This window comes from Sorex fumeus, unplaced genomic scaffold (assembly GCF_029834395.1).
Source record: "Sorex fumeus unplaced genomic scaffold, SorFum_2.1 ptg000129l, whole genome shotgun sequence".
NCBI classification, from domain to species: domain Eukaryota; kingdom Metazoa; phylum Chordata; class Mammalia; order Eulipotyphla; family Soricidae; genus Sorex; species Sorex fumeus.
The window spans coordinates 9,273,473-9,287,242 of record NW_026606186.1 but is presented as its reverse complement, the minus strand read 5'-3'; the positions used below and the strand labels follow the sequence as shown (position 1 = coordinate 9,287,242).

Below are 13,770 nucleotides of genomic sequence, written 5' to 3'. Positions count from 1 at the left end.
TTATTTGATTAAGTAGGGTATTGTCACTGTCCTCCCATTGTTCATCGATTTGCTCGAGCGGGCCCAGTAACGTCTCCATTGGAGACTTTGTTGTTACTGTGTCTGGCATATCGAATACGTCACGGGGAACTTGCCAGGCTCTGTCATGCGGGCAAGATACTCTCGGTAGCTTGCCGGGCTCTCCGAGTGGGGCGGAGGAATCGAACTCGGGTTGGCCATGTTGGCTGCGTGCAAGGCAAACGCCCTACCACTGTGATATCGCTCCAGCCCAAGTAGGGTATTATGTATCAAAAAAAATAAATGTGAAGGGCCGCGATGACTCTCTCTCTCTCTCTCTCACCACCTGCATTTGGTGGTTTCCATCGCTTCCTGCACTTGGAGACGGAAGATGGCGAAGGAAGGAACGAGGGCCAGGCTGGTTGGTATCAATTGCAGTTTATTCCAATCTCATCTCCATTCTCCTCTGATTCTCCTCCTGGATTCTCCTGATTCTCCCCCTGATTTTCCCCTTCCCAATCCCCCTCATCCTCCTCTTGGATTCTGTCCCTTCATACTTCTTCTTCCTGCTTCAGCCTCCCCCAGTCCACTCTTACAGCCTTCCTTAAATCCCAAATCATGAGGGGTTGGTGTAGCAATTACACAAAGGTATTGTCATACAATCAACGCATATAAGGTCCTTCCCTCAGGGGAAGCTTCTAGGACAGATTCTAGCAAGACAACTAGCTGAAGGGCAAAATATGGGTGTGTTTCTCCTCTCCTTAGACCAACAAACGTATAAACAGTTATAATATTAGTCATTTTATATAGACTCAGTAAGAGATACATTAAGTTTATAGGTTGGCTTTCTTGGAGGGTATCTCACTATAGAACTCAGACTACAGTGCTTAGGCCAGATTAGTCTTTCCTAACCCTAGCAGGGTCCTAATTCAGTTGTTACTTTTTGGATCATGACAGAATTTGTCTATGACCATGCTCTTAACTTATAGTTAAGTATTATGGCACTTGACCTGGCTCATTTCAATGCCAAGATAGCTCACAGTTTGCCCTGGGTCCATTCAGTTCCTTGTCGGGACCTGCTTTTGGGGTGCAAGGAACTAAGGGCAACTGAGGCTTAAGTCGAGGAAGCAGAAGCCCAGGAGTCAATATTATTCGGAGTCAATTAACTCCCAAGTTACAATAGCATAATATCAACTGTACTCCTGTGTCTATACAAAAAGAACATTGCTTTAAAGTAAACTGTGCAAAAGGATATAAGAGAAGGAAAAAGAAACATTTTATTCACAAATAAAAAATCATAGATTTCTGAGGAATCTGACCTTATATGTTAACAGAGTCTGATTTCCCCAGTGATAGAGCAGTTGGGGAAGAGACCACAGAGAAGAGTTTACAGATAAACACAGAGGAATGGGAGTGACTCAGGAGCACTGTGATAAGCCTAAGCTCCCTGTGGCAAGGAAACAGGACATACCAATGTTATCCTAAAATGTTTAGAGCTACATTTCAATAAACACAGAGGAATGGAGGTGCTTCAGGAGCATTGTGATGGGTATTACTCAGTAAACCTAAACTTGTGGCAGAGGAGAAAGCACAAACCAATGCTATCCTACAGGGCATGAGGGAACTTCTTTCATAAACAGGGCAGATTTTGTGAAATAAGAATACTTTTGAGCAACCTGTGCCTCAAGAAGGATGAAACAGCCTTGATTTTTCTCTATTTCTACCACAGAGAGCTAAGAGCTAGGACCTTGCACATAAACTGTACCCAAAAAAAGGACTCTGTAAAGGTCAAGAGAAGAAATCAGATTAAACAAGCAGCCTGAGACGCAAGTGCCCTAACCTGTCTGCCACATGCATTGGTCTCCTGGGTCAGAGGTTTTCAACCATTTCACACCTGCGGGCCTGTAAAAATAGGAGAAATATTTCATAGACCACCAAGGCAAAAATGATAACCATCATTTATAATAGCCACTCTAAGTCTCAGCTCTGAAGTCAGACTTCAAGGGTTTGCTCTGTTTTGATCTTTGTCTTTCTTTTTTTCTTCTTCCTTTCTCCTCTCCCTCACCTCTCCTATCGCCCCTTTCCTCTCTCCCTAAGCTATCCCCCCACTTCTACGCACACATTGCATACACTTTGCAAGACAAGTTCAATTGCTAAACTATATTCCTGGTCCTGCTTTACCTCTTTTTATTCCACACATGAGTAAAACCATCTGGTGCTTGTCTTTCCCCCTGACTTATAATTAGGGTAAAATTTTAGGTGATAATAATTCCCTTGATATAGCACTGCACATGCATATAGAGACCATAAGGAGGAAGGCAGGGGAGAGAAAAGAATCTTTTTTCAATGAGGGATGTTAAAAGAGTAATCAATTTGTTCCCTAGTGCAAGCAGGATTCTATCACTGGTTGGTTGCTTTGAGTCTTGTTCCTATGAGATGAAAATTTTATGTTGTTTAACACCAATCTTTTTGCTTGTTTTGTTCTGGGGCCACATCCAGCTATGCTCAGATCTCACTCTTGTCTCTGTGGTCAGGGATCACTCCTGTAGGCTCCAGAGACCCTATGGAGTGCAAGGAATCTAACCCAGATCGATGGTGTGCAAACCAAACACCCTCCCTACTGTACTATCTCTCTGGCTTCAACATCAATATTAAATAGCCCCAATTCTTGTTTATGCCTTATCTTTCTTTCTATAATTAGTCTGTATAATGCAATGCCCCTGACAGTACATTTCTTTCTTTATTGCTCATTGTCTTCATAGGAGTCCTCACTTGGGGTCATTATTGTTTTCCTGACACCTAGAACAGGACCTGATACTGACAAGCTACACTGTAAATATTTGCTGAATGTTGAAAAATGAAGGCATCCATATGTTTATGATTTATTTTTCCCAATAAATCAAATAATCGATGGTTAACTTAAGGAGTGCTTATCCATATACTTTTGACAAAACTCACTTTCTATCAACTCTGCCAGTTCTTAAAGCTAATGATTCAGTGATCTACGAGTACCTGAGATGATGCTGAAGCATCAATGTCAGTACTAAAGCAAGTAAAATCAATAAAATAAATTTCCATTTAGAATTCATTCTCTGCTAGGGAAAAAAAGAATTTTCTTTAGAAAGTAAAACAATTTCCTTGCCATCTTGTATTACTAGTTTTATAAGATTAAGCCTACGGCATCAAATATGCAAGGCATATTTGGCCTCAGACTTTGTGATGCCAAGGTTTGGGGATTACCCCTAGCTGGAATTTTGTCAGAGCAAATAAAATTGGGTACAATCCCTTCCCAGAAAGCATACTTAGTGTCCTGATGTAAGAGAAGTTGTAGGATATTTCCTGAGCATTGTTGATTCTTTGTAAAAGAAACAAAACCCAAACAAATAAAAATTAGGCATTTCTCCTGGTATTTGAAACTTTTCTGATCAGTGATATCTCATTTCATGATGAAAGCAACTAGAAAGTCATAATGATACATTTTGGGTACTATTTCACTGCTCTTGGATAACAGAACTTTTTTACCCATTTGAAAGATTAGGAGATTAAACTAAGAATTGGCTTTTCATATCCTTTGCTATCCTTCCCTTTTATTTTAATTCTGAGGCTTGGGGCCATGTCCAGCAGTATTTCGGGGTTCTTCCCGGCTCTATGCTCAGAGGTGGCTTCCAGCAGTGCCAGGGCTGAAAGTGGGCACTCCAGTATGTGAAACCCACACTCGGCCCTTGGAGCCATCTCCTGGGCCCCTGTGATTTACGGAGACGGATTTTGAGTGATGTGCTGGGAGTGTGCAGGCGAGACCTAAGATTCCCAGTCATGGTCAGTCACGGTCCTCCCGTTGTTCATCGATTTGCTCGAGCGGGCCCAGTAACGTCTCCATCACGAGACTTGTTACTGTGTTTGGCATATCAAATACAAGTAGCTTGCCAGGCTCTGCCCTACGGGCAAGATACTCTCAGTAGCTTGCTGGTCTCTCCGAGAGGGGCGGAGGAATCGAACTTGGGTTGGCCATGTTGGCCGCTTGTAAGGCAAACGCCCTACCACTGTGCTATCACTCCAGCCAAAAAAAAAAAGAGAGAGAGATCTATTGCTTCATCCTTTTTCGGGGTTTTTCCAAGTTATCTTGGGCACAGATAATCCTACCTGGGGCTTTCTTCTAATTCATTTAAGGTCCTTATTTCCTGATCAGAGAAATAACACATTTCCACACCACAAAACTCAAGCACCTAAAAGTGCAAGGTAAAAAATGAGACTCATCCACGGAATTCTCACTTCAGAGATCACTTTTGTTCTTTCTTTATTTTCCTAACAGAAACCTTTGATTTATGATCGTGATTCCACACCCATTTCTCGGTGGAGGTTTTTTCTATTTGAGAGATAAAAATGCAAAGATCCTGAGGGGTTAAAGCAAGTTGTAGGACTGGGTGGCGGCCAGATGGGTGGTCCTCATCCCTCCCTGCTCAACTCCCCCCACACACCCCATTCCTTCCCACCCATTCATGGGAAGATTGATACATTCAATTAAAGGTCATGCATCCCCCAACTTTTATTCATTTTGTGTCTGTGACTTTTTATAATTCTAATATGCTTTATTTTGCATTCATTCCAGATTTAAAATACATTCAGGCACTCAGGTAGTTAGGTGATACCAGGGATGGTACCCAGGACCTCGAGCCCTTGGATCACCTGGACAACACCTTTTTTTAAACCATGCCATCAAAGGGTAGCCACTTGATGAACACTTTCTCAGGTTTCGTAGTTTCCTCATCTTGTGCTGGATTCTATTCTGTTCAGTGTGATCCAAGACATGAAATTCCCCTAACACCTGAAACCACTCTCCACCCAAAAGGATGGGAGAGAAGTCTGAGTCAATGCTGGTGGTGGGGGGGCGTCCCCTCTCATGTGTGTGTGTGTGGGGGGGGGGTTCCTTTTTAAATAGAAAATTCAGGTGCTCCTTTTCCAGCCCAGAAGACAAAGGGGGGGGGTGTTTGTTACTCCAGAAGCACTGAAGGAGGTTGCCTAAAGGTTGGTTGTCCATGAGTATCCGCTAAGTTCTTAACAGCCCAGTACACCTTGATGACGTTAACATCACTTTGCTTGTTTAAACGGAAATCCCAGCAGTATTCCGGGGATAAGAGTTTACTGGGTTTATGGAAGAAGAAATACTTGTTTAAGTGACTCTCATCGTGCCACACCGCCTCGACGTTGTTCTCCTTGTCCTTCATGATGCCCTGGAAGCACGTGCGGGTGAGGTGGAGCACGCGCTGCGGGGTGCCCCCAAACACCGCCGCGTGGTAATAAAAATCCCCCTCCCCACTGGGCATGGATGCGGCCGACCACTGGCTCCTGTCGTACGGCCACAGGGCCAGGTTCCTGTTGTACCAGTAAGCGTGGATCTGGGCCACGGACTCTCCCAGGGCCTCCGGCCCGTAGTCCTTCTGGAAGACCAGGTCCACGTCCATGCAGAAGAGGAAGTCCACCTCGTGCCGGATGTGGGCGGCGATGTGCTCGCTGAGGGTCTTCATGCGCATCATGCTGATGTCCTGCCAGCGCTGCTGGCGCTCGACTGGGAACACGCGGACGGTGCGCTGGAGACCCGGGGACTCCCAGCGCGCACCGGCCAGGTCATCCGTCATGACGTAGATGATGACTTTCTGGCCCACCATGAAGTGTCTGTCGGCAGAGGAAAGAAACGTGCGCAGATAGTTCTTCACGTAGCTGGGGAGGAAAGAGAGACAGGATTGTTGTGCGTTTCCTGCTATTTTTCCTGGCACCCGCACCTGCGCCCCGCACTGCATCGAACGCAAGGTGCTAGCAAGCAGCGGGACAGGCCATCTGCTGCTTGAGTTGTATCTTGGTTGTTTGGCAGGGGTGGGGGGGCACTAGAGCGGCACCCCACAGTGCTTGGGAGACCATGAGGTCCTGGGGCTCTAACCCCATGCATTCCAGCCCTTCTCTCTTCCTGGCCCTTAAACAGAATTAAATAAAGTGAGATTATGTCACGATGAGGGGCTCAGGCGAGTGGGGAGCCCCCTGACAGAAAAGTTCAGGAGAACACACAAACACACACACACACACACACACACTCACACACACACAAAGGGGGAAAAAGCGTGGTCTCAAGTGGCATCTCTAAAAACAGAAACTTGGGAGTTTGCTTCAGATGCAGCAAAGCAGGCAAGAATGGTCTTGGATTATTTAGGTCTTGACTTGCCCTGGAAGTAATCGGTTAAGCCTAAAAGGTCAGCGTTCATATGACTGACTCTTGACTTGCTGGCATTTATTTTCATCTAGTTGTTCTTTATATGATCCAGTGGATTGGAAAACAAAACTTTCTCCTTCCCAGTCTTTCAAGCCAAAAAAAGATTCCAGAATAATAAATGGCCTCCGGTAAATTTGAAGAAAAAAAAAAAGTCAATCCTATGTAGTTCCGCTTCAAATAAGGTTGACAGAATCCTAAAAATAATGTCTGGATATTGGTTTCCATTTGGAGCAGCACAGCAGATGGAGCCAAGAGAAACCCGTCTAGCCAGGAATATCTAAAATTACTAGGCAAAGTATGAAGACTATCACTTAGAACATTCTAGAGAGCTGGAAGCGAGCAACCCCAATCCACAGACGGCCAAATGGCCCTTGTTTCCTGTATGGTTGGGTGCCTCTGGGTTCCATTTCAGAAATCTCTGCCTCCTTGCGGGAATGCAGTGTTCTATGTGGTCTTCTAGGAGGCGGATTGCTTGGACTTTACCATTTCCCATCTCTTTGCCCACTTAACTGCAAGTTAGGAACTGCTCTCAGAATATTGCTAGTGAGGCTATAAGTTAGAATGTCCAAGGCCCTTACCAGGGCCCCTAGCGCCTCAGGGTGGAACCCCCCACTATGCTTCACCCCAGACATTTCTCCTCTCCAAGATCACAGAGGTGCATCATTGGGTTCTTTATTATGATCGGAAGATGCATTTCAGCAACATCCTTCAGGGAACTTTGAGCAGACAAGGTTTATTACTCACTGGCTGTGCAGCAAGCCTGGGGCCACACAGTGAGGCTGGGGGTGTGGACCGTGGGAGAAAGGAAGAGAAAACTTGGGTTCTGCCTTTCCTGGGACCGAGGGTGGAATTCCTGGAGTTCAGAAGTTCACTTTTTATTGGTGAGTTGCAAACAGAAGTGGGATTCACACGAGAAAGAAAGTGGGTTCCTTCCCTAAAAACACAGTTCTGCAAATCATTCAGGGATTTCTTAAAAGGGACATTTCAAGGGTGGAAGACCTCAGGTCTTTAAGGGATGATTCACACAGGAAACAAATGTTTGAGACAAATTACTGGAGGGTGGGGAGGGAGGGAAACACCTGGCTGTGCTCAGGGTTTACTCCTGACTCTGTGCTCAGAGATGACTCCTGATGGGGCTCGGGGGTGGGGGTGGGGATCCCTATGGGGCTAGAAATCTAACCCCATAGGCTTGAGTGCAAGGCAAACACCTTACCTGCTGTGCTCTCTTCTACCCCTCAAGATGAATATCTCTGATTTTGGGGGTTTGCTTTTGGATCACACCCAGTGGTGCTCAGGGGTTACTCCTGGCTCTGCACTTAGGAATCACTCCTGGAAGTCCTGGGGACCTTATGAGATGCTGGGTCAGCTGCCTGCAAGGCAAGTGCCCCACTCACTATACTATTGCTCTGGCCCCAAGATTATGCCTTTGAGATGGTTGTCTGAACAATCAAAAATTTTATGTCAGATATTTGGAATTTTAAAAGCCTCCAGTATAATGACCAACTTCATTCTCCTGAACTTTTGAAAAACTTTCTCTTTTGGAATCATAATAGATTCACGAAAAAGTTGCAAATAAGAAGAGTTCCTGGATAGATTTTATTCAACTTCCCCTAATATTAAATGTTTTGTATAACCGAGGTACATTGTTGACACTAAGTGATTCCATGAACGAAAATACAGATATTCTTTGAGTTTCCCCAGAGCGTCTCCCATGGGGCTTTCCATTTTGGGGGATCCAGTGCAGGAGTCACTTTGCAGAGGGTCATCGAGTCCCCTTATCCCCCCAGGTTGCGTCAGTCTTCCTCCCTGTTCCTCAGGACCCGGAACAATTTGAATAGAACAATCAGGGATTCCATAGGACAGCCTTGGTGCCTGTTTGTCTGTTTTCTTAGGCAACGTTGATTTCAGTCCAGTGAGCTTGTCAACCTTTTCCTTCAGGATGAGTATTTTCTGCTTCCCGAGTAAGAAACCCTTTACTATTTGAGTTCCTGCAGATGTGCCCTTCCCTCTTAGCCTTTGGTCTTGAAACCACCTGGGGCATAATGTTGGCAGGAGGGAGCTACGGTCTCCGCAGCCCGCTAGACTATTGCTCTCCAGCACTGGTTTGGATGCCTTTCCCCATAGCATCCCCCTTCATAGCCAGAAAATGGCATCTAGCACTTTGCCCTTTCTGTTTTACTTTTCATTTACTTCTTTTCGTTTATTTGTTCCTCCCCCTCCAAGCGAGAAACTAGCATCAAAACACTTCACATACCCCTGCTCTTCTATTTTCAGTTCATTTGATTGCTTTACCGTATTACTGCTTGTAGAAGGACTCAATGACAGCAGCACCTGAGATTTCCAGCAACTCTATCACACACAGGGTTGGGTGAGGGGCGGGGGTATATGGGGAAGTTAATGAGGCTTTGGTGTTGGTGGTCTCCACTGATAGGACCCTCTCTGGTCTGGGTGTGTTCTGTGGCAGGGGGGAGAGGGAGAAATACTGTCTCCAGGCCTGTCCCGACATTGGGGTCACTCTGACCCCATTCTGAGGCAGCAGCGGGAGGGTCTCAGGAAGAAGATGGACACAGGAAAGGTTTACCGTAATAATCTTTCCTTCCTTCTCTCCATCCTCTCTTTCATTCTTCTCTCCTTTGTTTTCTTTCTTGCCTTCCCCCATTCCTCCTTTTTTTTTCTAGGACTACAATATTGGGGAAGGGATGTGGCTCAGTGGTAGAGCACTTGCCCTGCACGTGTGAGGTCCTGGGTTTGATTTTCTGGCATCACACAAGAATCAATTACCATCAATAGTAGCATATGGCTTTAAAGTTGATACATGTTAAAACTTTAAGGGATAAGATGGCTACTGTTGCTTTACTCCTGTTTCATACTTCCTCCTGTGACTTTTGGTATCAAGTAGGCACTGAGTTTATACAATGGATTTGGGAAGTGTATTTCACTTTGTCTTTTTCCCCCTGAAGTAAATTGGGTCTAATTGGTGTTCATTTAAAAACAAATGAGTTTTTAGGGGTCAGTGAGATAGTCCAGGAGATAGGACACTTGCCTTGCTTGTAGTCATTTCAGTTACCTCTCTGGTTCATTGTGAACTTCATTCTTTTTCATTTTTCAAAGAACCAGCTTTTGTTTCGTTGATTTTCTCTGTTGATTTTTTTGTTGCTTCTCCTCTTTATTATTTTCTTCCTTTTGCTTTGGCCTATTTTTTATTTAAATACAATCTATATTTCTATCAAAATTATAATAGTTGATCAAAGGCTTGTTCATTGATTTAAAGAAGGCCTTTGATTCTGTTGAGACGGAAGCGGTCACTGAAGCCCTAGCCAATCAGGGCATTCAAGCCCAATACATCAGGATCCTCCGTGAGCTGTATTGCGGATTCACTACCAGGATCTCACCATTCTACAAAGAAGTGATCGTTGATGTCAAGAGAGGGGTGCGGCAGGGTGATACCATTTCACCGAAACTCTTCAGTGCCACCCTCGAGAACATCATGCGACAACTGGAATGGGAAGGAATGGGAGTGAAGATAGATGGTCGACAACTACACCACCTCCGCTTTGCTGATGACATTGTTTTAATAACACCAAACATCAGCCAAGCGGCACAAATGCTGGCCGACTTTGACCGTGAGCGTGGAAAGGTAGGACTACAGCTGAATCTTACGAAGACAATGTTTATGAGAAACAGCCTCGTTCCTGATGCCCCATTCGCTCTCAATGGAATGACCATCTCCGAATGCAACAGCTATGTGTACCTAGGTCGAGAGGTCAACATGACAAATGACCTGGCACCCGAGCTGCGCAGGAGGAAGAGAGCGGCTTGGAACGCCTTCAAGAACGTCGAAGAAATAGCTAAGAGGACGAAGAACCTCCGGCTCCGGGCACATCTCTTTGATTCCACTGTTCTTCCTGCATTAACATATGCCTCAGAGACCTGGGCCCTACGCAAACAAGATGAGAACGCTATTCAGGTCTCCCAAAGAATAGAAAGAGCTATGCTTGGAATATCACGTTTCACTCAAATGAGAGAAAGAATCCAGAGTTCTGACATCCGTCGACGATCAGGAATCAGGGACGCTGTCTCATTTGCCAAGGTGTCGAAAATCAGATGGGCTGGTCACGTAATGAGATTTAAAGACGACCGTTGGACTAGAGCTGTTACTGACTGGATTCCACGGGATGTCAAAAGACCGCGTGGCCGCCCACCTACCAGATGGTCAGACTTCTTCGTCAAGATCATGAACGATCGGTTTGAGGCCCTTTATGTTCCCGGAGCGAAGAGATGCCATTGGGCTACACTAGCATGCGACAGGGACAAATGGAGACATTACTGGCGCCCGCTCGAGCAAATCGCCGACTAACGGGAAGTTAAGTGATTAAGTGATTAAGTGATCAAAGGCTTAGCAATGTAACTTAGCAATATACATTTTTTACTAGGTATTTACTAACAATGTTGCATTGCTAGTAAAGTAAGAGACAAGAGCATGGGCAGAGGGCAATAACCATTTATGTGTCTGTGGACATTTGAAGATGTCAGAGAACCCTCAGTTCCATAAGAACTTCCATCGCCTTCTTTCCTTTACTTTCCATGTTTTCACCCACAATCACCTTGAGAAGTGACCTGCAATTCTAGGACCCTCATTCTCTTCTACTTAAAACCTAGTGCTCTTCTCTCTCCTCCCTCTCCCTCTCCCTCTCCCTCTCCCTTTCCCTCTCCCTCTCCCTCTCCCTCTCCCTCTTCTTCCTCTCCTCTTCCCTCTCCTCCACTCCCCTCCCCTCTTCCCTCCCCTCCTCCCCTCTCTCTCTTTCTCTCTCTCTCCTCTCTCCCCTACCTGGGGCATTTGGTTTGCAATATAGGTACTGAAAGGTAATCGTGTAATATCCCTTTACCTCCTTTCAGCACTCACTTCTTGTCCAGAGTGATTATTTCCAAAGGCCATAGCAGTCCCTTCTCTATCCTAATTGTCCCTTACCACTTGTGCCAAGCTTCCAGCCATGGCTTTATTGTGCTCTCTGTTTTCTGGATTTTTGGAGTTGACTATTGGTATGCCCCCATTTTCTGCAGCAGGAACCTGAATTTAAAGTAGACTTGGTATTACCTACCTGCCCACAGCAAACACCGTCAACCCCACAGTTACTTTATGATTCGCATAATACTTTTTCAACACATCTTCATTGTAATTGTCATGCCACACGACTGGTGCTGACCAGTTGCTAGTCCAGTTGAAGGCTGTTCTGTAAGAAAGAGAGAAGAGTTATGAATGGGGCCACAGTAATAATACAGCAAGAAGGGCACTTGCCTTGCATATGGTCAAACCTTCCCTGGCACCATTTATGGTCCTTAGGTCAAGAGTGATCCCTGAGCATCTCTGGGGGGTGTCCATAGACAACAAAAGATTATGAGCAGGGTCCAGAGAGATAGTATGAGAGGTAAGGTGCTTGGTGGTTCGATCCCTGGAGTACTGCCAAGGGATTACTCCTGAGCACAGAGCCAACAAGAGCCCCTGAGCATGGCTGCGTATGCGTCCATCAAAAAAGAAAAGAAAAAACCCTCCAAAGAAAACTGTTGTGGGTATTAAAAATGTATCTGAGAGCCACTTTTTCTTACAAGTCATTCGAAGTCAGATAAACTGAGGAAAGAGCTTATCGGAAACAACTGAGTCCTTACAAAATAGCTTACAATGGCTTATGCACCAATGGCTTAACTATATATACCGATTCCAAGATCTTCTAGCACGCATAGTTGAAACACAGCCCAAAGAGCAAAGCAACATTTTTTCCCCTTCTATTTGGACAAAAATCTCTTGGGAGTGGGCTTTGCAGAGACCTTATTTTGGAAAACAAACTTGCCCCATCTTTCATAATCTGAAATGCCAGTGCTTCTGTGATTGCCTCCTGTTCAAATCAACTTTGTCAGGACTTTGGAAAAAGAGCCAAAGGTTTAAACCAACCTGGCCAAGGTTTAACTGAGAAAAAGGTGACTCGACATGGTAGAAAGCTCCTGGTGTCCTAATTAATCATGGCCAGACCCTGTTCTCTGCTTCTAGAAGAAATGCAGACTTACTCCAAGAAGCATGTTACTCAGCTTTGACCTGTAATTCCCTGAAGGACACACTCTTCGTGCTTTCTTGTGTTTCATTGACATCAGAATGGGAACATGGCTAAGCAGATGACACTCCTTGAACACATTCAAAAAATTTCATTTCTTGAACTTTGACTCTCCACTCTCCCCTTGAAAACTTGCTTTTGGGCCACACCTGGTGGTTCTCAGGGTGTTTCCTCCTGGCTCTGTGCTCAGGGATCACCCTAGGTGGGACTTGGAGTGCTGGAGATCAAACCTGGGTCAGGTGAAGTAGAAGCCTTACCTGCTGGACTATCTCTCCAACTTCTTGACAACATTTTATAGCAGAATAAGTCCTTGATAACTGTTGGAATCAGCAGGAGATAACACGGAAAGCCTGAGAACAAATGTTTGGGAGAGAATTCTTTGGAAAATCAGGGCTTGGACAGGAGCCAGTGTATAGTGAGGAACTTGAGAAATCCATGGCCATCTTCAGGGACTGATGCAAGCTCAGAAGAGTCTAGGCTTTTAACTCTGGTTGATATTTAGACTCAGTGTAAGCAGATGCTGAGGACTAAGGAAGAGTTATAATGGCTAAGCACTGGTGAGAGGGCCTACTCGCACTCAATCTTCAAAAATTGTGAGTTTCTCTTTTACTTTATTATTCTGGTTTGGGGGTCACATCCAGCAGTGCTTGGGAGCTACCCAAGTTTGTTGGTCAGAAGTCAATCGTGATAGTGCTTGGGGAAAAAATGTGATGCCAGGGATCAAACTCAGGGTCTGGCACATGCCAGGAAAGTGCTTTACCACTGAGCCATATTGTGGCCCCTTTGAGAATTACTTTTCTTTCTTCATATCTCCTTCCATTTCTTTATTCTTGGGATGGGGTTGGACCAAATCCTACAATGTTCAAGGATTGCTCCTGGCTCTGTGCTCAAAGATCACTTCTGGCAGTGCTCAAGGGACCATATGCAGTGACGGGGATCATACCACCATTGGCCATGTGCAAGACAAGCCCCTTAATCTCTGTTCTGTTTCTCTGCCCCCACATCTCCTTTCTTTCCTTCTTCCTCATTTTCTTTCCCTTTCTTTCATTATCCTTTCTTTCTTTTTCTTTCCTTTTATTTTTTAATACTTATTTTGGGGGGGTTGTTTTGTTACTCCTGGCTCTACACTCATGAATCACTTTTGGCACTGCTCAGGGGACCACACGGGATGCTGAGGATTGAACTTGGGTCAGCCATGTGTAAGGCAGATGGCCTACCCAATGTACTATCTCTTTGGCCCTCCTTTCCTCCTCTCTCCTCCTTTCCCCTTCCTGTCTCCTCTCCTCTTCTCTTCTCTCCTTTTCCTTTTCTTCCTTTTCTTTTCTTTCCATTTATTGTCCTTCTTCTACTCCGTTGCCTCTCTGGCTATTTAAGGAAATCTCTGTCAAAACACTAGCTGACCACAAGTTA

The 13,770-nt window shown here is 45.1% G+C and overlaps 1 protein-coding gene across 1 annotated transcript in view; it reads right to left on the bottom strand.

Annotated features, from left to right (window-relative positions):
- LOC130045748 (N-acetyllactosaminide alpha-1,3-galactosyltransferase-like) overlaps positions 1-13,770 on the bottom strand; it is a 77,088-nt gene that overhangs the window by 47,523 nt on the left and 15,795 nt on the right. The window contains exons 2-3 of the mRNA XM_056138584.1: positions 11,356-11,487; positions 5,014-5,712 (exon numbers count right to left, since the gene is read on the bottom strand). Coding sequence (XP_055994559.1) covers positions 5,014-5,712; positions 11,356-11,487 — 831 coding nt within the window. The remainder of the gene's footprint in view (positions 1-5,013; positions 5,713-11,355; positions 11,488-13,770) is intronic.